The following is a 23,563-nucleotide window of genomic DNA, read 5'->3' as shown; positions in this document are numbered from 1 at the left end:
ATATTGGATCTTCTTGTGGACAGCTCCCCTTGGACTTCAGTTTCCTGTGGCTTGCTTTTAGGCCTGCTGTCACTCTTCATATTAGGACATTCCTATGTATTGTGTTTCTTAACTCCTTGGAATAGAGCTGAGACAAGATCATCATACACCAAGGATATGATTAAAGGGAGAAAGTTCTGTAAACCTAAACAGAGGTACCAGAAACAATTGTTGTTCTTTCTGTGACTGGCCCTGTTACAATTTTTTTTTTTTGAGACAGTCTTACTATGTCACCCTGGTAGAGTGCCCTGGTGTCACAGCTCACAGCAACCTCAAACTCTTGGGCTTAAGGGATTCTCTCGCCTCAACCTCCCAAGTAGCTAATTCTACAGGGGTCTGCCAAAATGCCAGCTATTTTTGGTTGTAGCTGTCGTTGTTTAGCAGGCTCGGGCCTGGCTCGAACCCGCCAGCCTCAGTGTATGTGACCGGGCGTCCTACTCACTGAACTACGGGTGCCAAACCCTGTTCTAATTTTTATGGGACCCAGGGGTTGAAAGTGTCTATTCTGGTCCCTCTTCCTGTTCCTGGCCTGCCTTGCAGAATCTTCACTACTACCCCCAGAGGCCTTTCCATGTGCCTTTCTATTGCATGAGAGCAGCCAAGTGACTGAAGCAGCAACCTCACCCTTGAGGGAAGACCACCACTTACCCTTAGGATACAGCTTCTGAAGGCTCTAGCAAAACAACATATGCCATAATACCGTGTAGTGACCATGACTTTCAGACACTGACAAAATGCCTCCCTTTCTGTTTCTGTGATAATCTACCATCTAAGGTACCCTCACTACTGGAGGGTCCATAAGGGCATTAGAAGGTGGCAGCACTCCTGGAATGTAATAGCCTCTTTGCACAGGCTCATTTCTGTGGGTGGAGAACACTGATGGGTTTCCCATGGCCATCTAGATTGACTGTAACATCACATCCCTTGCTCCAGTTACCTTATTCCGTATTAGCAACGAGTTTCTGAGAAGTGCTTATAGAGGCCACCTGCTGAGGTAGCATTTCTCTTCTGCAGACAAACTTACGTGCTCCACATCTGAGGCTCTATTAGCTTGTGCTATGTGGCTTTCTCCCAACTGGCTTGGCTTTGGGGTAATGACATTCAAGAGGCTTTGCCAATCTGGAAGCATTGCCTCAACAAGATGACCACCTTCAGGTTGTGATGTCCATCTTTGAGAAGAGGACTTGAATATCTGAGAATCTTGCAGTGAGGAGGTGGTGGTCAGCACAATGAACTCAGCTTCCTGGTCTCTTAGCTGTTCCCTTCTTCCTGGGAATAGAATAAGAAGGACCATTACCAACAATCTGTCACCAAAATGGTCACAAGGCAGTCTGCCCTGCATTCTAGAACCACAAGTTTCATCTTTGCAGTTCCCTGTTAAGGATCATGGCATTAACTCTTAAATGCTCAGGTGAAAAAGTGAGAGAGTAAGGGGGAAGGAGGGAGGTCTTTCCTTCTGCCAGTTGATTACCTATGCATCCTAATTCCAGTTCTGAGATTAGGAAACAGGAAGGAAAACTTTCATATTAAAATTAAAGAGTTTGAAGTCAGGATCTTAGTTCAAATCCTGGCCTTACTACTTCATTAGCATGATGTGGCACAAAGTTGCTGACTTCTCAGTGTCAGTTTGTAGATGTTAAAAATAGGACTGATATTTGTAGTATGGTTGTGATATGGCAGGTTAGAACATAAGGAAAGCTAAAAATTTTTAGTAGTCAATACTGACGACTTAAAACCAGGAGTTGTGCTGCTTCCTGTCTAGACAGAACCATACCCCCCAGCCATGCAAGTGGAGTAGCTCCTGCCCTGGACAGCAGCCTCTTGGTGAAGCAGGTAGCTTGCTATGCCCAAGGAGTCTGGCTGCAGCCATGGCAATGGTCCTTATGCCTGCAGGCAGTTTACTGAACCCAATAGCAACCACAGAGGCATGAAGAATCCACTGCTACGCCAAACATCCCTTACACCCAAATGCAGGAGATACAGATGTGGGGACGTGCGTAAGCTCTAAAGAGAGGTCAGTTTCCCTTTCTTTCACTCCAGTTCCTACATCTTTTATTTCTTCTGTAGCCTGCCCCAGTCCTACCCAGAAAAAATACATTCATTTGACTGACACTGTATGGTCACCAAGCACTTTCACATATGAGAGACCCAGGTTACTGCCTCTCTCAAGGTCACATAGATCTGGTGCCAAATCCTGCTCTTGCCATCGCACACCACTGCCTGGATGACCTTGTCCCATCCATCCTGTGGAAGTCTCACTCAACCAAGTATGCTATACTCAGTTCTGAGACTGCTGGCAAGGTCTGCCAGGGAGATTAGAATGAAACAGAATGGTAAGTGTTGACTTAAAATCTCAAAGTGGTCCAGATGCAGTGGCTTACACCTGTAATCCTAGCATTCTGGGAGGCCAAGGCGGGAGGATTGCTTGAGGTCAGGAGTTAGAGACCACCCTGAGCAAAGCAAGACTCCATTTCTAATAAAAATGGAAAAATTAGGCTCAGTGCCTGTAGCTCAGTGGTTAGGGCACTGGCCACATACACCGAGGCAGGAGGGTTCAAATCCTGTCTGAGCCTGCTAAACAATGACAGCTACAATTAAAAAAAAAAAAAAGCCGGGCATTGTGGTGGGTACCTGTAGTCCCAGCTACTTGAGAGGCTGAGGCAAGAGAATCGCTTGAGCCCAGGAGTTTGGGGTTGCTGTGAGCTATGACGCCAGGCACTCTACCGAGACGGACATAGTGAGAGACTGTCTCAAAAAAAAAAAAAAAAGCCGGGCAGTGCCTGTGGCTCAGTGAGTAGGGCGCCGGCCCCTTATGCTGAGGGTGGCGTGGTTCAAGCCCAGCCCTGGCCAAACTGCAACAAAAAAAATAGCCAGGCGTTGTGGCGGGCGCCTGTAGTCCCAGCTACTCGGGAGGCTGAGGCAGGAGAATCGCCTAAGCCCAAGAGCTGGAGGTTGCTGTGAGCCGTGTGACGCCACGGCACTCTAGCGAGGGCAGTAAAGTGAGACTCTGTCTCTACAAAAAAAAAAAAAAAAAATGCCAAAATGAAAGAAGTGGTAGCAGAATTTGTCTCCAGATAAAGGAAGAAGATATCTTCATAGTTAACAAGATATATTAAAAATGAGAGACACTAATGTGCGGGTAGTTTTTACAGTGTGGGAGAATGTGCCTATCAAACCTCTGGTGGTGTCCTGCCCCAAATACCACGGGACTATCTATCCCATGAGGCCTTCTTCCCACACAGACTATCCTCAGGAAGGGAAAAAGGTACGCATGTCCACCAGGATCCATTCTAATTGTATAATGACTATCCCAAGAGTTGAAGAAGGAACTCTTAACTCGAGACAGAGGAACAGGAACAAAAATTACATACAAAGTGACCCAGATGAGCTGAGGGTAATTAAGGGTGTGTTGGTGCCTCTGTGGCTAATAGGTGAGTAGAAAGCCTTCCCTGGCGCTCTGCTTAGAGAAGGTTCTGTTTCAAATATGTTTTACTTGTTCCTGGAGGCCCTATGAAACCATGGAATGAGGCTCAGGAAGAAAGTCCCATTTGCAGGAAGCTCCAGACCCACTGTTCTGGAGCACACGCGGATGGTGCCATTCATTCATTACTTACTTACTTTTTTTTCCACTCTGTCGAACTGGGTAGACAGAATTCCACAGTGTCATCAGAGCTCACAGCATCCTCAAACTCCTGGATTCCATCAGTCCTCTTGCCTCAGCCTCCAGAGTAGCTGGGATTACAGATGCCCACCACAATGCCTGGCTGATTTTTCTTTTTCTTTTTTTTGTTGCAGTTTGGCCCAGGGCCAGGTTTGAACCTGCCAACCTCCATACACAGGGCCAGCACCCTACTCACTGAGCCACAGGCACCGCCCCTGGTTTTTCTATTTTTAGTAAACAGTGTCTAGCTCTTGCTCAAACTGGTCTTGAACTCCTGAGCTTGGTGGTCCACCTCCCTGGGCCTCCCAGAGTGCTAGGGTTATAGGCGTCAACCACCAAACCCAGCTCATTCATTCGTTTCTTGTGGAGCCTCCCTCTGTGACCAGCCCTGTGCACTCAAATGTCATGCAGTCCAGTGGGGAGTAACTGTGGACAGAGAGTGAAACCAGAACCTAAGTATCTACTGCTTGAGGCAGGCCAAAAAGGCTTAACTGAGTTTATCAGGCAGGCCAGGAGGGGAGGGAACACTAGGTCAGACAAATAGGCTTTCATTAGTTCTGCTTAGAGAAACTGAGGCTTTGAATCAAGGCAACCCCATCTGGAGACAAGTATGGAACAGATCAGGAGATGTTATCTCCATTTTAGTCACTTACTTTGTCCTCTAGGATAGAAATTCGAGCATCTCTCAAATACCAGAGTTTCCTCGTCTCCTTGGGCTGAGACACCCCCCCCTCAAGTCAGTATAACACATGAAGAGGTAGATAATCGGTTTGAGGGAGATAAAGTAGGTGGCGGGCCGCAGCTCTGCCTCCCCACCACGCACACCTCAGGGGTGAGTGGTCCTGGGCTGTCCTGTAAGCAGAGTGGTGAAAGGGGCCCGCTGACCACTCTAACACCAATTCAGTGTCCATGTCTCCTTGACCTACCCAGAAACTTAATGGCCTGGGGTACCTGAGTGACGCTGTTTCCTGGGGAGGGAGTTAGGGACTGAGATTAATGGTCACTCCTCAGACTGCCCGAGGAGGCTAGAAGAAAGGCAAGGTAGCGTCAGTTCCAGGGAGGATCTTGCCCCCTGCCCCAAGGATGCGTTCTGGCGGGCCTGGCTGTGCAAGATCTGGGCTAGTTCATTTGGCTGCGAACGGATTAGGTCTGATCCGATTAGAACCTGGGCCGTGGGCTTGGCCCCCACGCCAGGCTGTGCCAACGTCCGCCCTTGTCTCGTGGAGTCCCTGAGACCTTCCTGAGAACCTTCCCCGCCTGGAACGCGGAGTTGGTGCAGAAATCCGAAAGGCTCAGTGTGCCCGGGGCCTGGTTCATCTCCACAGTTGGGGGTGGAGGGGCTCCAGCTTCCGACCCCTGCAGCTCTTCCAAGCTCCGCCCCGAGCCTGCGGGTGTCCCGAGCCCGCGTCGTCCCGCCTCTGTGCTCACCGCGTGGCGGGTGGGTTCTTCTGGCTTCAGGGCCCAAAGCCGCCTCTTTACCCAGAGGGAGATGGGAGAGCGGGACCGTGGCCCCGCCCTGCAGGTCTCTTGCCAGTGCACCTGTCGGCTAACGCCGCGCGCGGCGCTGTACGCCTGACCCTGCGCGACTGACTTCCGTTTGTAGCCGTCCCGAGTTAGGGGTCTGCCAGTCCCCCTGGCAGGCAGCTACGTGCGGCGGGGCGGGCGCGGCGGGCGGGGTGAGGGCGGCGCTGAGCGCGGCTGCAGCTGCGGCGCGGGAGGCGGGGAGGCGCGGCGCGCCGGGGACAGCAGCGGACTGTGGCGGCGGCATGCGGCTTTTCGCGCTGCCCATCGTGGGCTGAGGCGCCTGCAGCACCGGCGGGAGGCGCGGCGGCCGGGCTAGCCAAGGGCTCAGCCAGCCGAGCGGACCGCGGACAGCGGTCAGGGCGCCGTGCCATGGGCCGAACTGGGGGCGGGGGCCCGGGCCGGGGGCCGCCGCCACTGCTGCTGCTTCTGGGGGCCACGCTGATCCTCGCCGCTGGGGCCGTGCCGGGTAGGTATCGACTGCAATCGAGACCTCAGCGACCCTCGTGCCCCACCCTGGGCCGGGGTGCTGCTGGCTTCGGGTACAGGTGGAGTCCGACCTGTGGCAAGGGGGTGGGGCATATCCTTGTTCCCAGCTGGAGCGGGAAAAGGGGCCCATTAGAAGATGGGAGATTTGCGGGCGGCTGAAAGGTTGGGGGGCAGCCTGGACCCTGGCGCGCCGGCCGCCGTGCGGGCTGCTGTGCTGGCTGCTTTGCGGGCTGGGGGGAGGGGGTTGAGGTGGGGCGGGGTCTGGTGTGGGAGGGGCCTGATGTGGGCGGGGTCGGAGGGTGAGACTTCAGGGCGGGACCTAGAAGTGATGGAGAGATGCCTGTGGGTGCTTGTTCAAGGCGGGGCTCTAATAGCAAGACTTCTGGATCGTCCCGAGTTGGTCCCCCATCCCCGGCGTAGCTTCAGACTGCAGGCGAAGTCTGAGGTGGGCCCCGAGCCGGGAAACACTGGGCCAGGTGTGTTCCTTGGCCTGGGGGGCGGAATCAGGAACGAGGCTTAAAGTTGGGTGTGGCCTTGGCCAGCATGGAAGCGGCAGCCTAGGTTGACCGGTCTAGGGGAGCGAGCCTCAGCCGGCGCGCAGCGCGGCTCACGAGCTCTCCCACGCGCGCCCCTGACGCCACGCCCCTCGCCCTCCCTCCCTCTCACACACAGCACGTGAAGCTGGCAGCGCGGTGGAGGCCGAAGAGCAAGTGAAGAGCGGCCTGGACTGGGAGCCGCGTGCCAACGATACACAGGAGACTGACCTGCCAGCAGCTGGGGAAGATGAGACCTCGTGGACGGCACCTGGCGGTGATCTGGCCATTGTGGGCCCAGAGGAGGTGCTGCAGGCGTCAGCTGCAGTGACCAGCACCACCTGGCTAGAGGCTGACAGCCCAGGCCTAGGCGGAGTGACCGCAGAGGCAGGCAGCGGCGATGCCCAGGCCCTTCCAGCTACACTCCAGTCTCCCGACGAGGCCCTTGGGCATTCATTAATGCTCCCAGCCACGCCGGAGGCTACAGAGGCCAGTGAACCACTCTCCCTGACCCACGGTGACAAGCTGAGCCCAGCTTCTGAACTCCCCAAGGAAAGCCCCTTGGAGGTTTGGCTGAACCTGGGCAGCAGCACACCTGACCCTCAAGGGCCAGAGCCAACTTACCCCTTTCAGGGTACACTGGACCCCCAACCAGCATCAGATATAATTGACATCAACTACTTCGAAGGATTGGATGGTGAGGGTCGTGATACAGACCTGGGGAGCTTTCCAGGGTCACCAGGAACCTCAGAGAACCACCCTGATACTGAGGGAGAGACCCCTTCCTGGAGCCTGCTTGACTTATATGATGACTTCACCCCCTTTGATGAATCTGATTTCTACCCTACTACATCCTTTTATGATGACCTGGATGAAGAGGAGGAAGAGGAGGATGACAAAGATGCAGTGGGAGGTGGAGACCTGGAAGATGAACATGACCTTCTAGTGCCCACTGAGAAGCCCGGTCTGGGGCCTGGGACAGGTCAGCCTACAAACCGGTGGCATGCTGTCCCTCCACAGCATACTCTGGGGGTGGTCCCTGGAAGCAGCATTGCCCTCAGGCCCCGTCCAGGAGAGTCAGGCAAGGACTTGGCCTCAAGTGAAAATGGCACTGAGTGCCGCAGTGGCTTTGTGAGGCATAACGGCTCCTGCCGGTCTGTGTGCGATCTATTCCCAAGTTACTGTCACAACGGTGGGCAGTGTTACCTGGTGGAGAACATAGGGGCCTTCTGCAGGTAAGTGTGGCAAGCACATGCACAGGATCTTGTAAAAGACAACCTGGGCCAGGCGCAGCGGCTCATACCTGTATCCAACACTTTCGGAGGCAGAGGTGGGAAGATCACCTGAGGTTAGGAGTTCAAGACCAGCCTGGGCAAGATAGTAAAACCTCGGACCCCCTACCTACAAAAAATAAAAAGTTAGCTGGGTGTGGTGGCAGGTGCCTGTCCCAGCTACTCAGAAGGCTGAGGCAGGATGATAGGTCGAGCCCAGGAATTTAAGGTTGCAGTCAGCCATGGTCATGCTGTGCACTCCAGCCTGGGAAACAGAGTGAGACCTTGTCTCAGAAAAAGGGAGTTGGGGGCCTGAATGGTGTGAGTGAGGCAGACTTAGCAGCCAAGGGAGGGATATAACAGACACAGCTTCTGAGAGGTTATATATCACAGGATCTCAGGTCCAGAAATACTTGCTCAGGCTCCTTCTACAGAATTACTTCTTTAAATGATACTGCCTATGATCTCATCACTAGGAGAGGTTCCTCAGAAATAAGATTTTGTATTTCCTCTAAATCACTCAAGTATATAGGCAAAAGGAAGGAACTTCTGTAAGGGTTTTGGAAAGAGGCCTTTGCTAGGTTGTACAGAATACTGGCTGTACGAGTAAAAAAAGTAAGCCCATAAACCTGCTCTGGAGGCTGAACAAACCCTCCAAGCCATATGCATGGCAGGAGGGCCCAGTCTCTCTGATGGGGGTGTGAAGTCAAAGTGAAAACCTTCTTGAGGGCAGACCCAGGAAAGCAGCACTCAAAGCAGGTAAAGTCAAGCTGAGAGTCGTTCCTCACATTGGAGATGTGGGGGTTTTTTTTTTACTTTGGAGGGTGGCTTTTTTCTCTCTATCTTGATGTTTGTTTACCTTGGGATATCAAGTCCATAATGATTTTAAAGGCTCAGAGAGTTTAGTATCCCTAAAGACAATGTTTGCAGCTACCATCCCACACCTCTTCAATAATTTCCCCACTAGGCTAGGCACTGTGGCTCATGCCTGTAATCCTAGCACTCTGGAGGCCAAGGCGGGTGGATTGCCTGAGCTCACAGGTTCAAGACCAGCTTGAGCAAGTGCGAGACCCTGTCTCTAAAAAAATAGCTGGGCATTGTGACGGGTGCCTGTAGTCCTAGCTACTTGGAAGGCTGAGGCAAGAGAATCACTTGAGCCCAAGAGTTTGAGGTTGCTGTGAGCTGTGAGGCCACAACACTCTACCAAGGGCGACAAAGTGAGACTCTGTCTCAAAAAGTAATAATAATCATAATTTACCCACTTGCCTTAGTCTTTGGCACTGCCTCACAGTGAGGTATTTAACTTGCTTGAAAGCTCTTCACCTTATTCTGGAAGAATCACAAGTCAGGGGTGTTGTGGGTGGTTTGCTTCTGTCTGTTCTTTACAGGCCCTAGAAGTGGAGTAGAGCTCTCAGACCCTCCTGAGGCTTTTTCCATTGGTTCTACGTGGAGCATTTCTGTCATCAGAGTGTCAACTTTTAAAATGTCAGTGCTTCTTTTTCTTATTCTTTTTAGGGGTATTATGAAGCATTCAAATTCCTTAGGTATTAATGTTCAGATAGGAGAATAACATAGAAAGCAATGAATAGTGTGCCCTTGGCATTCTAGCTTATGCTTCAATGTCTTTCTATGAAGTTATTTTCTATAAATGGTCATGACATCAGGGTCACCCATAGAAGATGTGACCACAAAGTTCTGGGTGTTGTCCAGCCATTCCCAAGAGTAGGTACTATGATTAAGAAATTATGGAAATATGGCCTTGCTAATCGGTTAAGGGCCACCAGAAATATGGGGACATGCTTCTCTAACTTTAGTTCGCAGGACCATAGCAATGATTTCAGCCTGGAAGCTATGGGATGTGTATACAAAATTATCATCTTTCATCCTATTGGTGGCCTGGAAATTTTATCTTCAAATTGAGATCCCCATAAGAGTAGGAAATTTGGATCCCTGTTGTCTCTGGAGAGATAGACAAGTTCCCAGAGGGCAGCGCCTGTGGCTCAAAGGAGTAGGTCGCTGGCCCCATATACAGTGGTGGTGGGTTCAAACCTGGTCCTGGCCAAAAAGAAAAAGAAAAGTTCCCAGAATCTCCTGGAACTCCCAGAAAATTCCCACTAGAAGAGTAATATTGTCTTCTTCACTAAGCTACATGGCCCTCAGTCTGTCACTGCCTTAAAAATACTTCTTCACATGTCCACTCCAGTCCCCCTGGCCTAGCATCCATCCCAGAATCACACTTAGACCTCCCTACCACATTCCTCTTCTGGCTGTGTATACCAAGGAGTGGCCATGCTTGAAAACTATTTTTGCATTCCACTCACAGGAGACTGCTGAGCCTTTAGTTGCAGACTGCAGCATGCCTTTGTTTCTGTCACCCTGACCCACTGCAGGGAAACAATCAGCTGTGGCAGAACTTCTCTGGAACACTGGGTTAGAGGGCCCCACTTAGAGGGGTCTGCATTTCCCAGCAACCTCAGACAGATATCCTCCCCATTACAACAAAGGTTGAGTTGGAAAACAAAAAAGAATTCCTTGTTAGCCATGTTTCCCCACCCTCTTCTGGGTGTGAAGTAGCCAATTCTCTGGTGCATAATTTCCCCATTCTGGACCCCTTTCTCTTGTCTGTCATTCTCTCCGAGGTTCATGTCCTCTCTCCTTTGCCTGCCTCTATATCCTTCCTCATCCTTCCTCTTTGAAGCAGCCTGGTTCCCATGGAAACAGCAATGTCATTGGAAGAGTTGGAGCCTGGGAATGTCCCCAAGGGCAGGAGAAAGTCACTCAACAAAAGGACTACAACCCACCCAGAGGGTTGATTCTCGCTATGTCTGCATGACAGTTCTCATCGTCATTGAACAGGAAGTTTTGGGGGCAGAGCTTCAGGGGCTGCAGACGGTGGAAAATACATACATCCATGTTTGCGTTTGTCCTTGTCTGTTACTTCCTTGTTTTTCAGCATCTGGTTAACCACGTGAACTAGATAGGCCTGCAGAGCCACAAGATAGGCTTTCTTGCGCAGGGCAGATCCTAGTACTTTGTAGCCACAGCTCTAATTTGGCTCATCTGTCATCTTTCTTTTTTTTTTTTTTTTTGAAGAGACAGAGTCTCACTTTACCACCCTCAGTAGAGTGCCATGATGTCACAGGACTCACAGCAACCTCCAGCTCTTGGGCTTCCGCGATTCTCCTGCCTCAGCCTCCCGAGCAGCTGGGACTACAGGCGCCCGCCACAACACCCGGCTAGTTTTTGGTTGCAGTTCAGCCAGGGCTGGGTTTGAACCCACCACCCTCCGTATATGGGGTCGGCGCCCTACTCACTGAGCCACAGGCACCACCCTGTCATCTTTTTTTCACCTGGAGAGGCCTGAGAGAATTCTGTGATTGTCCTCATTGAGGCTGCACAGTAGAAGACCAGGTTCCTTTCCCTGCTCCATTACTTAACAGTCACATAACTTTGACCAGCTTACTCAGTTGCTCTGCACCTTGGTTACTTCATTTATTTCATAGACCTCAGAGCTGCCTGGGCCACTTCATAGAGTGGTTGTGGAAATGAGGCTGTAATACCAGCTGTGAGGTATGTGCAGGTTTGGAGACGGCCATAGAGACAGGCTGTTGAGATTAAGTGTCCTGGCTCAGCGCCTGTGGCTCAAGCGGCTAAGGCGCCAGCCACATACGCCTGAGCTGGTGGGTTCGAATCCAGCCTGGGCCCGCCAAACAACAACAGCTGCAACCAAAAAATAGCTGGGCATTCTGGCGGGTGCCTGTAATCCCAGCTACTTGGGAGGCGGAGGCAGGAGAATCACTTGAGCCCAGGAGTTGGAGGTTGCTGTGAGCTGTGATGCCACAGCACTCTACCCAGGGCAACAGATTGAGGCTCTGTCTCAAAAAAAAAAAAAGAGAGATTAAGTGTCCAGGTCAGGGCCCGGGCCCTGGCTCTGGCCGGAGCTGCTTGCTGCATCACGTCGGTCCCTCTTTGTCGCTGCTGCAGGTGCAACACGCAGGACTACATCTGGCACAAGGGCATGCGCTGTGAGTCCATCATCACTGACTTCCAGGTGATGTGCGTGGCCGTGGGCTCGGCCGCTCTCGTACTACTCCTGCTTTTCATGATGACGGTGTTCTTTGCCAAGAAGCTCTATCTGCTCAAGACTGAGAATACCAAGCTGCGTAGGACCAAGTGAGTCTCTGTCACCCAGCCTCACTTGACAGGGGGCACCTCGACCCCTGACTGCTGCATGCCTCTATGTGATCCGGGGATTTTGTCTTGAGGGTTCTGGCATCTGCTGTCCATCTCTAGCTGTTTTGCCCATGCTGGGACTCACCCTACGTAGAATGTGCTGAAAGCCCCTGTGGCACACTGCAGCCAGCTCTTTAGTAACGTTCCCAATACGCCTGTCCCAGGGTAGAGGGCACTTAAAGAAAAGGAGCACGAGGGTAGCATCTCCCACCTTAGTCCCCCCCATGAGTTACTGTGCTAAATCAACCCGCCCCCCTGATACCACCATCTCCTCTGGTCTTTGACAGCCAGTGGCCAGTGTGAGGATTTCACTCACAGTTCCACTTGGAGTAACTGCATCTCTCTCAGATCTGTTGCCATCCAGTACCAGCTCCTCAGTGAGTGCTGGAGCAAGGGTTTAGCACCACACTGCACTACTTTTTTTTTTTTTTGAGACAGAGCCTCAAGCTGTCGCCCTGGGTAGAATGCTGTGGCATCACAGCTCACAGCAACCTCCAACTCCCGGGCTCAAGAGATTCTCCTGCCTCTGCCTCCCAAGTAGCTGGGACTACAGGCGCCCACCACAACACCCGGCTATTTTTTGGTTGCAGCCATCATTGTTTGGCGGCCCAGGCTGGATTCGAACCCGCCAGCTCAGGTGTATGTGGCTGGCGCCTTAGCTGCTTGAGCCACAGGCGCCAAGCCTGCACTATTTAAAAGCCATCACCCCTTGGTCCAAACAGAAGTCCAAGGAACTTGAGGAAATCCTCTTTACCTCTCCTGAGTAAAATTTGGTGGGGTTAACATCCACTGTGGATTTTGAGGACCATATGGGAAATAGGACCTCATGTCAGCTCTTCCCTCTGCAGAAAGGTGACTTTCATATGCGCATGAGAAACAATGTGCATTTACTTTTAAGTCCATGCCTTGAACTCTCAAATGTGACCTTATGCACTGTGAGAGAATTATTCTTATCACTAAGCAAAGTAAAAAGCCTTTCCGAAGTGTCCTAGGAGTCACAAAAGGAAGAGATTGGAACACAGCTTCCTTAGGACTCCAGAGAAAATTTATGCAGAACTGCCCTCCCTTCCCTTTCACCCTGTTGCCCCCATTAATCCTCCTCCCCTTGACCTGAGATTCCCCTAGAGAATGTGATTGAAGGACTTTCCCTGGGTCCTTGGAAAAGGACAAAACACCATCTGTTGCTCCTTTGCTGGATAGACTCATGCAATGTGCAGATGCCAGCAGCTCCTAGCAGCCTTTCAGCTAACCGTTGCATGGCTGGAAGGACCTCTCCATTGTGCCTGTGCATTGAGGCGGGTTGTATCTGTGCATGTGATCACTCCAGAGAGACACAGACCAGGACCCTAGGCTACACCAAGGGGCGGGTGTGGGTGAGCAGGGTGTGCAGGGGGTTGGGGGGTAGGACTACCTAAATCAAGGCAGCTGCTGATGAGGACAGGAGAGAAAGGAACAACTGCCAGGCCACTGGAAAAGCAAGAGCTGTGCCCAGGGCACAAGTCCTCGTTCTAGGTCTCCCTCCTCTAGCCAGGCCTGTGTTCACAGAGCTTAGCTCTTTGTTTCTCCGTGTACTCTTTCTTTCCCTTGCCTGGTTACTGCTCTGATGATACTACATGTGCCCAGTGTGCTACAGATACCACTGTAATTGATTGGTTCTAAGGTACACCTTTTATTTCACATATTAACATCTAAGAAAATTGGATTGTGTTTTACAGTTGCTTGCATCTATACTCGCTGATGGCCAGATGGTGGTCATGATGTAGCTGTGATAGCTGGCATGCACTAATGTGGTCCTTGCTGTTCATATCATTATTGGTTGCTTATCTAAAGCCTAATGAGCTACTTCAAGTATTTAAGAAAAATTCTAGGCTCGGTGCCAATAGCACAGTGATTACGGAGCCGGCCACATACGCAGAGGTTGGCGGGTTTGGGCCTGGGCCAGGCCTGCCAAACAACAATGACAACTGCAACAAAAAGTAGCTGGGCATTGTGGTGGGCACCTGTAGTCCCAGCTACTTGGGAGGCTGAAGCAAGAGAATCACTTAAGCCCAAGAGTTAGAGGTTGCTGTGAGCTGTGATGCCACGGCACTCTACTAAGGATGACATAGATTCTATCTAAAAAAAATAAAAATTCTAGGTGATAAGAAAGCACTGGACCATGGTTTAGGCAGTGGAGATTTCTTTCCTTAATGTACCTCACATAATGGTGCATGTTATTGCAGTCCCTGACATTTGATAAAATATAGTATTTGACCCACAAAGTTGAAGCATTACTACTCTTGCCATTGTCATTTCACTGACATTTTACCTTCTCTTTTCCATCTTAACCAGCAAATTCCGGACCCCATCTGAGCTCCACAACGATAACTTCTCCCTCTCCACCATTGCCGAGGGCTCTCACCCAAATGTAAGGAAACTTTGCAACACTCCCCGTACCTCTTCCCCCCATGCCCGTGCCTTGGCTCACTATGATAACGTTATCTGTCAGGTAACTTGTCTTCTTCACATCTCTTATGCATGCTTTGGCCCCTGGCCCATGTCTTGGGTCTGTTTCAGAATGAAATCTCCAGAGAGCTTTGGAGGTCAGATTAGGGCAACTGGATGGGGTGGTGAAGGTGGGAAGAGGCTTGATGATATACTACTTCTTTGGCAAGCAGTTATATAGGTAGTAGGGAAGAGTTTTTTCTAGGATGATTCATGTTTTTTTGCTTGATCTATGCTTTAGAAGTCAGATTATTGTCTTTTACTTTCCCTATCAAGGGAAAAGGTTCTGCTTTCACTGCTGGGGAATTTCCTCATGGTCAGTGAAGAAAATAGTAGTTGCTCTTTGGGATGGGGAGAAAAACCTCTGGGCCTTTGAAGCTATTGGAGGACCCTAAGAACTGGCAGGCAAATGCACAATTAATTAGGGTGAGCACAAAACACTGGTGGACCCAGAAGTCTAGGAGTTATTCTGTTCTTAAGAGGATGGGCTCATGAGTATTAGTTGGAAGTCAATAAAAGGTCCCAATAGACTGTTTTCTAAAGACCCTAGCCTAGTGTGTTGCCTGCCCGAGACTGACCAGTAAAATTCTGGGACTGTCAGAAAAAATTTTGAAAAGAAAACAGAAAATATCCAAGCTCCATATCATGTCACATCCAAATCCAAGAGTTCTGCACATAATGCAGGCTCCATACCTCAAGGTAAATGCATTTATTACACAGATAAGGGAGCTAAACTGAGACTCCAGACCGAAACAATGGCGTTTGAGAGGAAGTTTTGGGCAGGCGTGGCAACCTGTGCTTATAGTATAGCACTCTGGGAGGGTGATGCAGGAGGATCACTTAAGGACAGGAGTTTGAGAATAGCCTGGGCAAGAGCAAGACCCCATCACTACTAAAAACAGAAAAGTAGCTGGGTGTGGGTGCGCCTGTAGTCTCTACTTGGGAGACTGAGACTCAAACGCTTGAGCTCAGGAATTTGAGTTTGCAGTGAGCTATGATGACACCACTGCATTCTAGGTGACAAAGAGGGACCCTGTCTCAAAAAGAAAAAGGCGGGGGGGGGGGGAGATTTTAAAGCATCCTTTTAAATAATGGACCACAGAGTATCAGAGCTCATGGGAACCTTAGCAGTCTTAGACTATTGCTGCCAGTAGAACTTTCTGTGAGATTGAAATGGTCTGTATTTGCACTAGCCACCAGCCACATGGAGCTGGAGAGCTCTGGAGTTGTAGCTAATGCTTTCATATTAGCACAAATCTAGACTGTTTTTTTCTTTATACAGATGGGGAAACTATAGCCCCCAAAGGGGAAAGAGAGTAAGAATAAATGTGGCTTTATTCACAAAACCCCAGAATAGGAAAAATTGCCCTAGTGGAAGAGGAATAAAGGTGTCAATTTTTTTTTAATTAATAAAATGTTTATTTTATCACTCTCCTAAGAACATGGAATAAAGAGTGGAATTCTGAGTTGATATATCAAGTTGGTCTTCAGATGCAATTGTTGAGCTAGTCTTGTTAAAGGTGTCAATTTTAAATAAGAAATAAAAGAGGTGGCTCAGCGCATGTAGCTCAGGGACTAGGGCACCAGTCACATACACTAAGGGTGGCAGGTTTGAACCTGGCCTGGGTCTGCCAAACAACAATGTCAACTACAATAAGTAAAAAAAAAAAAAAATAGCCGGGCAAGAGAATCACTTAAGCCCAAGTGTCTGAGGTTGCTGTGAACTGTGACGACACAGCACTCTACCGAGGGTGAGACTTTGTCTCAAAAAAAAAAAAGAAAGAAAGAAAAGCAAAGTGAATACTATAGCCAAGGAAACAAGATGCCTGTGGCTCAGTCAGTAAGGCACCAGCCTCATATACCGAGGGTGACGGGTTCAAACCCAGCCCCAGCCAAACTGCAACAGAAAAAATAGCCAGGCATTGGGGCGGGCGCCTGTAGTCCCAGCTACTCGGGAGGCTGAGGCAAGAGAATCGCTTAAGCCCAGGAGTTGGAGGTTGCTGTGAGCTGTGTGAGGCCACGGCACTCTACCCAGGGCCATAAAGTGAGACTCTGTCTCTACAAAAAAAGACTGATAACCACATTAACCAACGCACAAGGATGCAGGCAGCTTGAGGGCAGGACAGAATCTTGTCCCTCTCGGGGAGTATATCATCCAGCCCCTCACAGTCATATGCATTCAGGCAGCATTGTTGAGTACTAGTTAATGGTGGCCTGCCGTAGAACCTCTTTGTTTCACTGACAGGTCTACCATCTTGGAGTGGGGTGGGGGGCAGTGGGTCTGACCAGTACAGTAGTTCCTATAGTCAGGATGATCACTGTCCACAGTCAGTTCCTTCTACTGCTCTGCCTGACAGAGGGCAGGGGTCTTCAGGGAAGGGTCTGACCAACGTGTCTCTGGTACTATAGCTCGAGACACCTTCCCCTTTACAGAGAGGGAGGAGAAGGGAATGGCTCCTACTGCAAGACTTGGTTGCACGAATCAATGCAAAGACTTCCTATTCTTGGCTGACCTGGCTTTATGGAAACAGAGGCATTTGTACATAAAAGCTAGTTTGACTGTGTGTTCGGAATGTGGCAAGTCGTGGCTGGGTGCAGCAACTTACGCCCCAGCATTTTGCAAGGCCAAAGCGAGAGGATCGCTTGAGGTCATGACCAACATAATGAGATCCCATCTCTACAAAAAAAATAATTTTTTTTAATAGGCCAGGTACAATGGCTCATGCCTGTAATCCTAGCGCTCTAAGAGGCCTCTCTAGGAGGATTGCTTGAGGTCAAGAGTTTGAGACCAGCCTGAGCAAGAGTGACACCTTGTCTCTATTAAAAATAGAAAAATTAGGGCGGCGCCTGTGGCTCAGTGAGTAGGGCGCCAGCCCCATATGCCGAGGGTGGCGGGTTCAAACCCAGCCCCAGCCAAACTGCAACCAAAAAATAGCCGGGCGTTGTGGCGGGCGCCTGTAGTCCCAGCTACTCGGGAGGCTGAGGCAAGAGAATCGCGTAGGCCCAAGAGTTGGAGGTTGCTGTGAGCTGTGTGAGGCCACGGCACTCTACCCGAGGGCGGTACAGTGAGACTCTGTCTCTACAAAAAAAAAAAAAAAAAAAATAGAAAAATTAGCTGGGCATGGTGGCCCACACCTGTAGTCTCAGCTACTCGAGAGGCTGAGGTGGGAGGATTGCTGAGCCCAGTAGATTGAGGTTGCAGTGAGTTGTGATCACAGAATAACGCAAAATTAAAAAGTCCAGTTCTGCCTCATCCCACATCCCTTTCCAAAAAGTGCACCTGTGCGTGTGTGGTGTGTGTGTATATATACACTACCTGTATCTATATTTTTTAAACATAAATAAGATCTTTCTTATACATATGTCCTACCCCTTACTTTTTTATTTTTCAATTAACATGAGGAGATCCTGGCTTGGTACCTGCAGCTCAGGGGCTAGGGTGCCAGCCACATACACCAGACCTGGAGGGTTCAAACCCAGCCAGGGCCTGCCAAACAACAATGACAACTACAACCCCCCAAAATAGCTGGGCTGGTTCGGTGCCTGTGGCTCAAGCTGCTAAGGCACCAGCCACATACCCCTGAGCTGGCGGGTTCAAATCCAGCCTGGGCCCGCCAAACAACAATGACGGCTGCAACCAAAAAATAGCTGGGCATTGTGGTGGGTGCCTGTGGTCCCAGCTATTTGGGAGGCGGAGGCAAGAGAATCGCTTGAGCCCAGGAGTTGGAGGTTGCTGTGAGCTGTGATGGCACAGCACTCTACCCAGGGCGACAGCTTGAGGCTCTGTCTCAAAAAAAAAAAAGCTGGGCTTTCTGGCAGATGCCTATAGTCTCAGGTACTTGGGAAGCTGAGTTAAAAGAATCACTTAAGCCCAAGAGTTTGAGGTTGCTGTGAGCTGTGACACTACGGCACTCTACCAAGGGTGACATAATGAGACTCTGTCTCAAAAAAAAAAACAACCCCAAAAAAACAAATGGAGATCTTTCCATCTCAGCACATACAGATTTATATCCCTGCAGTATTTTTCTGTCTCCAGGCAGTGACCGACAATGTCAAGTCCCCACGCATGATGTGCACGGCTGCCTTGCCTGATGTCCACCTCACTGCTCTATGTAGAGTCGATTTCCTCCTGTCCTTGTCTCATTGGAAACAAGGGACACATGTTTCCCCATTGTCTGCAAATTATATCTGAAGTCTTTGAAACTCTATTAAATCGCTCTGCCCAATCTGGACCTCTGGAAAAGCACTGAGTGGGCTGAGGGCAACGGACAGGTGGCAGTGAGTTCTCTATGCATGGGACTTGCGAACTCCCCTAGTGTCCACAGTCACCACAGGAAGCCTGGAGTCTTTCCTGACTTTCTTTCCAACCCATCACTACCCTAACCTAGTGCAGTGAGGGGTCAAACACAGTAGCAGGCAGCACGGACAAGATTTCACCCGAGTTTTATGGAGAAAGCCCTTAGGTTCTTGAATTTGGGTAGTGGTTAAAGTAGGAATGGTCTAAGCTAGCTGGTCTGATTGGGACATTCTTTACCTCTTGCCATCCATGAGTTTGCTTGGGTAGTTGTACAGCCTCTTTGTCCATCAAAGTTCTGAGCAGTTACAACAGGTATGTGGGGCATCAAAAAAGGAAATGAGGCCTGCTGAATCACACAGGGTGAAGTCTCCTCCTAAAGGACAAGAGGAAGGCAGGAGTTGCTGCAGAAGTTCTCTGAATGTGCAGAATGCGGAGTTGGAGGACTGAGTGTTAGTGTGGGCTTCCTGAAAACCTTTAACAGGCAAATCCAATTCAGGTTCAGGAGCTTATCAGAGAACTGCAAGAAATACACATGGATTGCCAAGAGGACACAGGAACACATCAAAAGTGGTCATGAACCAGCAGCATGAGCATCATCTGATGCAGAACACGCAGGCCATTGAGGCAGCCAGACTCATTTTGGCTTGGATTGAGGGCAGACCATCTTAGTTAGCATCTCTGAGCAAGAACAGCCTGATGGATAAGAGACTCCTATATCTTTAGCTTCTAGCCAGAGGACTTTATTTGTTTATTTATTTATTTGAGACAGACTCTCACTCTTATCTCCCTTGGTGGAGTGCTGTAGCATCATAGCTCACAGTAACCTCAGATTCTTGGGCTCAGGCAATCTTCTTGCCTCAGTCTCCTGAGTATCTGGAGACTACTCCACCCACCGCACCTGGCTAGTTTTTCTATTTTTAGTAGAGGTGGAGTCTTGCTCTTGCTCAGGTTGGTCTCAAACTCCTTAGCTCGAGGGATCCACCTGCCTTGGCCTCCAGACTACATATTTTTGCTGTGGGGAGTAGGGCCCTCACTTTGCAGGAGCAGTTTTGCACCTGAGCATAATCCTGTGTGTGCCCTACCATACACACTGACACATTTCAGACCAAGACATTTTTGTAAAAGCAAAACTCAGCAGAGTAGAGAGCCAGAGGAAGGCAGGCCAAGCAGAGCACAGCTGAGTCTTTAGAGGCATCTGGGCCAAATATTAAGAGGGACCATGTCTCCCAATCTCTGTCCAAAAGAAATCTGATACCCAAATTAGAAAATATTTACCCAAATTATAGATATTATGACATGATTACTTGTCAAGTTTTCATCTAGATCTTGCCATTGCTTTTAAGGATAACCTTCCTAAAAAGTAGCTACTAATGAGATGCTCTGGTGACTTTGTTCATTCAAACCTTAGAACTTTTCCCCCCTCACGTATGCTTCTTCAGTGAGAAAGAAAAATCTGAGGTTATTGCTTGCTTGATCTACCTATTGTCTCCTCCCCCCAACTTTTTTCCTCTTCCAGGATGATCCGAGTGCTCCCCACAAAATCCAGGAAGCTCTCAATCCTGCCTGAAAGAGGAGGAGTCATTTAACATCCAGAACTCCATGTCACCCAAACTTGAGGGTGGCAAAGGTGACCAAGCTGAGTTGGAGGTGAACTGTCTTCAGAATAATTTAACCTAAACCAGAGCAAGAAGAGGGGAAATGGGGGGTGGGGTGGGATAGTGGGAAGAAACATTATCTCCTCTTGTACAGAGTCTATTTCTTGTAACCATTTGTTAAACTCTTTTCTTTTTCTGATCTCATGGCATGCTTTGATGTATTTTGTACAGGAGGCAAAAAAAAAATACTTAAAATAAGCAAAAAACTGAACAGGATTGCATACATTGGATTGTTTTGTCTGTGCTGTCTGTACATTGCTTCTGCTGCTGTGATTTCTAAACCCGTGCTGTTATCAACTGACTTTTTTTTTTGTACTTTGACCCACCTTTTTTTGAAATACCAGTAAAAAAACAAAGTTCTTGAAATAAAACTTTTTAAAAAGGTATTCACTTTCTTAATGTCATTATGTCCACTCCCTATTCATTCTTTAGAGTTTGACTTGAGGGGGGCACCTGTGGCTCAGTCGGTAGGGTGCCGGCCCCATATACTGAGGGTGGCGGGTTCAAATCCGGCCCCTGCCAAACTGCAACAAAAAAATAGTCGGGCGTTGTGGTGGACGCCTGTAGTCCCAGCTACTCAGGAGGTTGAGGCAAGAGAATCGCCTAAGCCCTGGAGTTGGAGGTTGCTGTGAGCAGGGTGACAAAGTGAGACTCTGTCTGTACAAAAAAAAAAAAGAGTTTGACCTGAATTCTTACTTTCATGGAAGTGTGTGTTTAAACATGTCTGAAATCTCAGAAATGGTCTTTATTAGTCTGCTGTAGCTGTTATAATAAAATACTACAGACTAGGGTCTAAAACAACAGAAATATATTTTCTCCCAGTTCTGAAGGCTGGAAGTCCAAGATCACCATACCAACAGTGCCAGTTTGTGGTAAGGCCTCTCTTTCTGACTTTAAATGGTCCCTTTCTTGGCCAGACTTGGTGGCACATACCTGTAATCCCAGCACTCTGGGAGGCAAAGGTGGGTGAATTGCTTGAGCTCAGGCGTTTAAGACCAGCCTGAAGAAGAGCAAGATCCCATTTCTACTTAAAAAAATAGAAAAATTTGGCCAGTACCTGTAGCTCAGTGGGTAGAGCGCCAGCCACATACACCGGGGGGCTGGTGGGTTCGAACCTGTCCAGGCCTGCTAAACAACAATGGCAACTGCATCAACAACAACAAAAATAGCCAGGTGCTGTGGCCCACACCTGTAGTCCCAGCTACTTGGAAGGCTGAGGCAAAAGAATCTCTTAAGCCCAGGAGTCTCAGGTTGCTGTGAGCTGTGATGCCGCAGCACTTTACCCAGGGCGACAGCTTGAAACTCTGTCTCAAAAAAAAAATAGAAAAACTAGCTGGGCGTTGTGGTGAGCACCTTTAGTCCCAGCTACTCAGGAGGCTGAAATAAGAGGATCTCTTGAGCCCAAGAGACTGAGGTTGTTGTGAACTATGGCACCAACTATAGGGCAACTGAGTAAGACTCTGTCTCAAAAAACAGGTCCCTTTCTCACTGTCTCCTCACATTGCCTCTTCTCTGTGTACATCAGAGAGAGATTTCTGAGGTTGCTTCGTATCCTTACAAGGACACCAATCCTACTGGATTACGGTGCTCCTTTACCACCTGTTTAACCTTTATTAGCCCCTTAAAGGCCCTGTCTCTAAATGCAGTCACATTGGAGGTTGGGGCTTCAACATAAGAATTTTAGGGGACACAATTCAGTCCATAACATCTGTATCACATTTTTTTTTTTTTTGTAGAGACAGAGTTTCACTTTATTGCCCTCGGTAGAGTGCCGTGGCGTCACACAGCTCACAGCAACCTCCAACTCCTGGGCTTAGGCAATTCTCCTGCCTCAGCCTCCCGAGTAGCTGGGACTACAGGTGCCCGCCACAACGCCTGGCTATTTTTTGTTGCAGTTTGGCCGGGGCTGGGTTTGAACCCGACACCCTCGGTATATGGGGCCGGCGCCCTGCTCACTGAGCCACAGGCGCTGCCCTGTATCACATATTATTAAGACTATTTGCCGGGCACAGTGGCTCATGCTTATAATCCTAGCACTCTGAAGGCCAAGGTGGATGGATCACCTGAGTTCACGAGTGCCCGAGAGCAAGACCCTGTCTAAAAATAGCCGGGTGTTGTGATGGGCGCCTGTAGTCCCAGCTACTCAGGATGCTGAAGCAAGAGAACCGCTCGAGCCCAAGAGTTGGAGGTTGCTGTGAGCTATGAAGCCATGGCACTCTACTGAGGGCAACAAAGTGAGACTCTATCTCAAAAAAAAAAAAAAAAATACTCTGAGAGGCTAAGGTGGGAGAATCACTTGAGCCCAGGCATTAGAGGCTGCAGTGAGCTTTGAACATGCCACTATACTCCAACCTGGGCAACAGAGCAAGACCTGTCTCAAAGAATAAAAAAGAATACTCATTCATTCTTTTATAAATATTTATTAAGCACTTACTTCGAAGCAGACACTATGCTAGACACCAGAAATACTAGATGGAATAACATAGATCCTAACCTCAAGAAATTAATAATCAAGAAACAGATTTAATAAACAAGTAATTATAATACAGTGTGTTAATATTATAATACAGATGTATACAAAGCTATGACAATCTGAAAGGTTGGCTGGGCATGGTGGCTCATGCCTGTAATCCTAGCCCTCTGGGAGGCCAATGCAGGTGGGTCACCTGAGCTCAGGAGCTCGAGACCAGCCTGTGCGAGACCCTGTCTCTACTAAAAATGGAAAAACTTGCCAGGTGTCATGGTGGGCACCTGTAATCCCAGCTACTTGGGAGACTGAGGCAAGTGGATCACTTGAGCCTGAGAATTTAAGGTTGTTGTTAGCTAAGATGACACCATAGCACTCTATCCAGAGCAACAGAGTAAGACTGTCTAAAAATAAAATTTAAGGCTCCACGCCTGTGGCTCAAGTGGCTAAGGCGCCAGCCACATACACCTGAGCTGGCGGGTTCGAATCCAGCCCAGGCCCGCCAAACAACAATGACGGCTGCAACCAAAACATAGCTGGGCATTGTGGTGGGCGCCGGTAGTCCCAGCTACTTGGGAGGCTGAGGCAGGAGACTCGCTTAAGCCCAGAGTTGGAGGTTGCTGTGAGCTGTGATGCCACGGCACTCTACCCAGGGCCGCAGATTGAGGCTCTGTCTCAAAAATAAATAAATAAATAATAAAAATAAATAAATAAAAATAAAATTTAAAAAGGTTTCCAAGAGTGGAGGTTTAAATTGGACTTTGAAGGATAAGGAGGCATTTTTTCAGAAACAGGAGAAGAGTACAGTGAAGGCAGAGGTAGAATCCTCAGGAAAGTAATGCTATATGACTAGAGAGCGTGTGACTCTGTAGTCATATCCCATGTAAGGAGGTTGAAAAGGGCAATTTACCAC

At 49.2% G+C, this 23,563-nt stretch overlaps 1 protein-coding gene across 1 annotated transcript; it reads left to right on the top strand.

Moving 5' to 3' along the window:
• The first annotated feature begins 5,188 nt into the window (after positions 1-5,188).
• On the top strand, positions 5,189-20,566 carry CSPG5 (chondroitin sulfate proteoglycan 5). Its single transcript, XM_053600517.1, is given in 6 exon segments — positions 5,189-5,690; positions 6,383-7,478; positions 11,499-11,687; positions 14,079-14,235; positions 20,045-20,081; positions 20,084-20,566. Coding segments are annotated over 6 exon segments (1,698 nt in total). The 5' UTR covers positions 5,189-5,593; the 3' UTR covers positions 20,206-20,566.
• Positions 20,567-23,563: the final 2,997 nt, after the last annotated feature.

The sequence above is a fragment of the Nycticebus coucang genome, chromosome 8, assembly GCF_027406575.1.
Source record: "Nycticebus coucang isolate mNycCou1 chromosome 8, mNycCou1.pri, whole genome shotgun sequence".
Taxonomy (NCBI): domain Eukaryota; kingdom Metazoa; phylum Chordata; class Mammalia; order Primates; family Lorisidae; genus Nycticebus; species Nycticebus coucang.
Note: the sequence above shows the minus strand (reverse complement) of the source record. Positions and strands in the feature narration are given on the sequence as shown.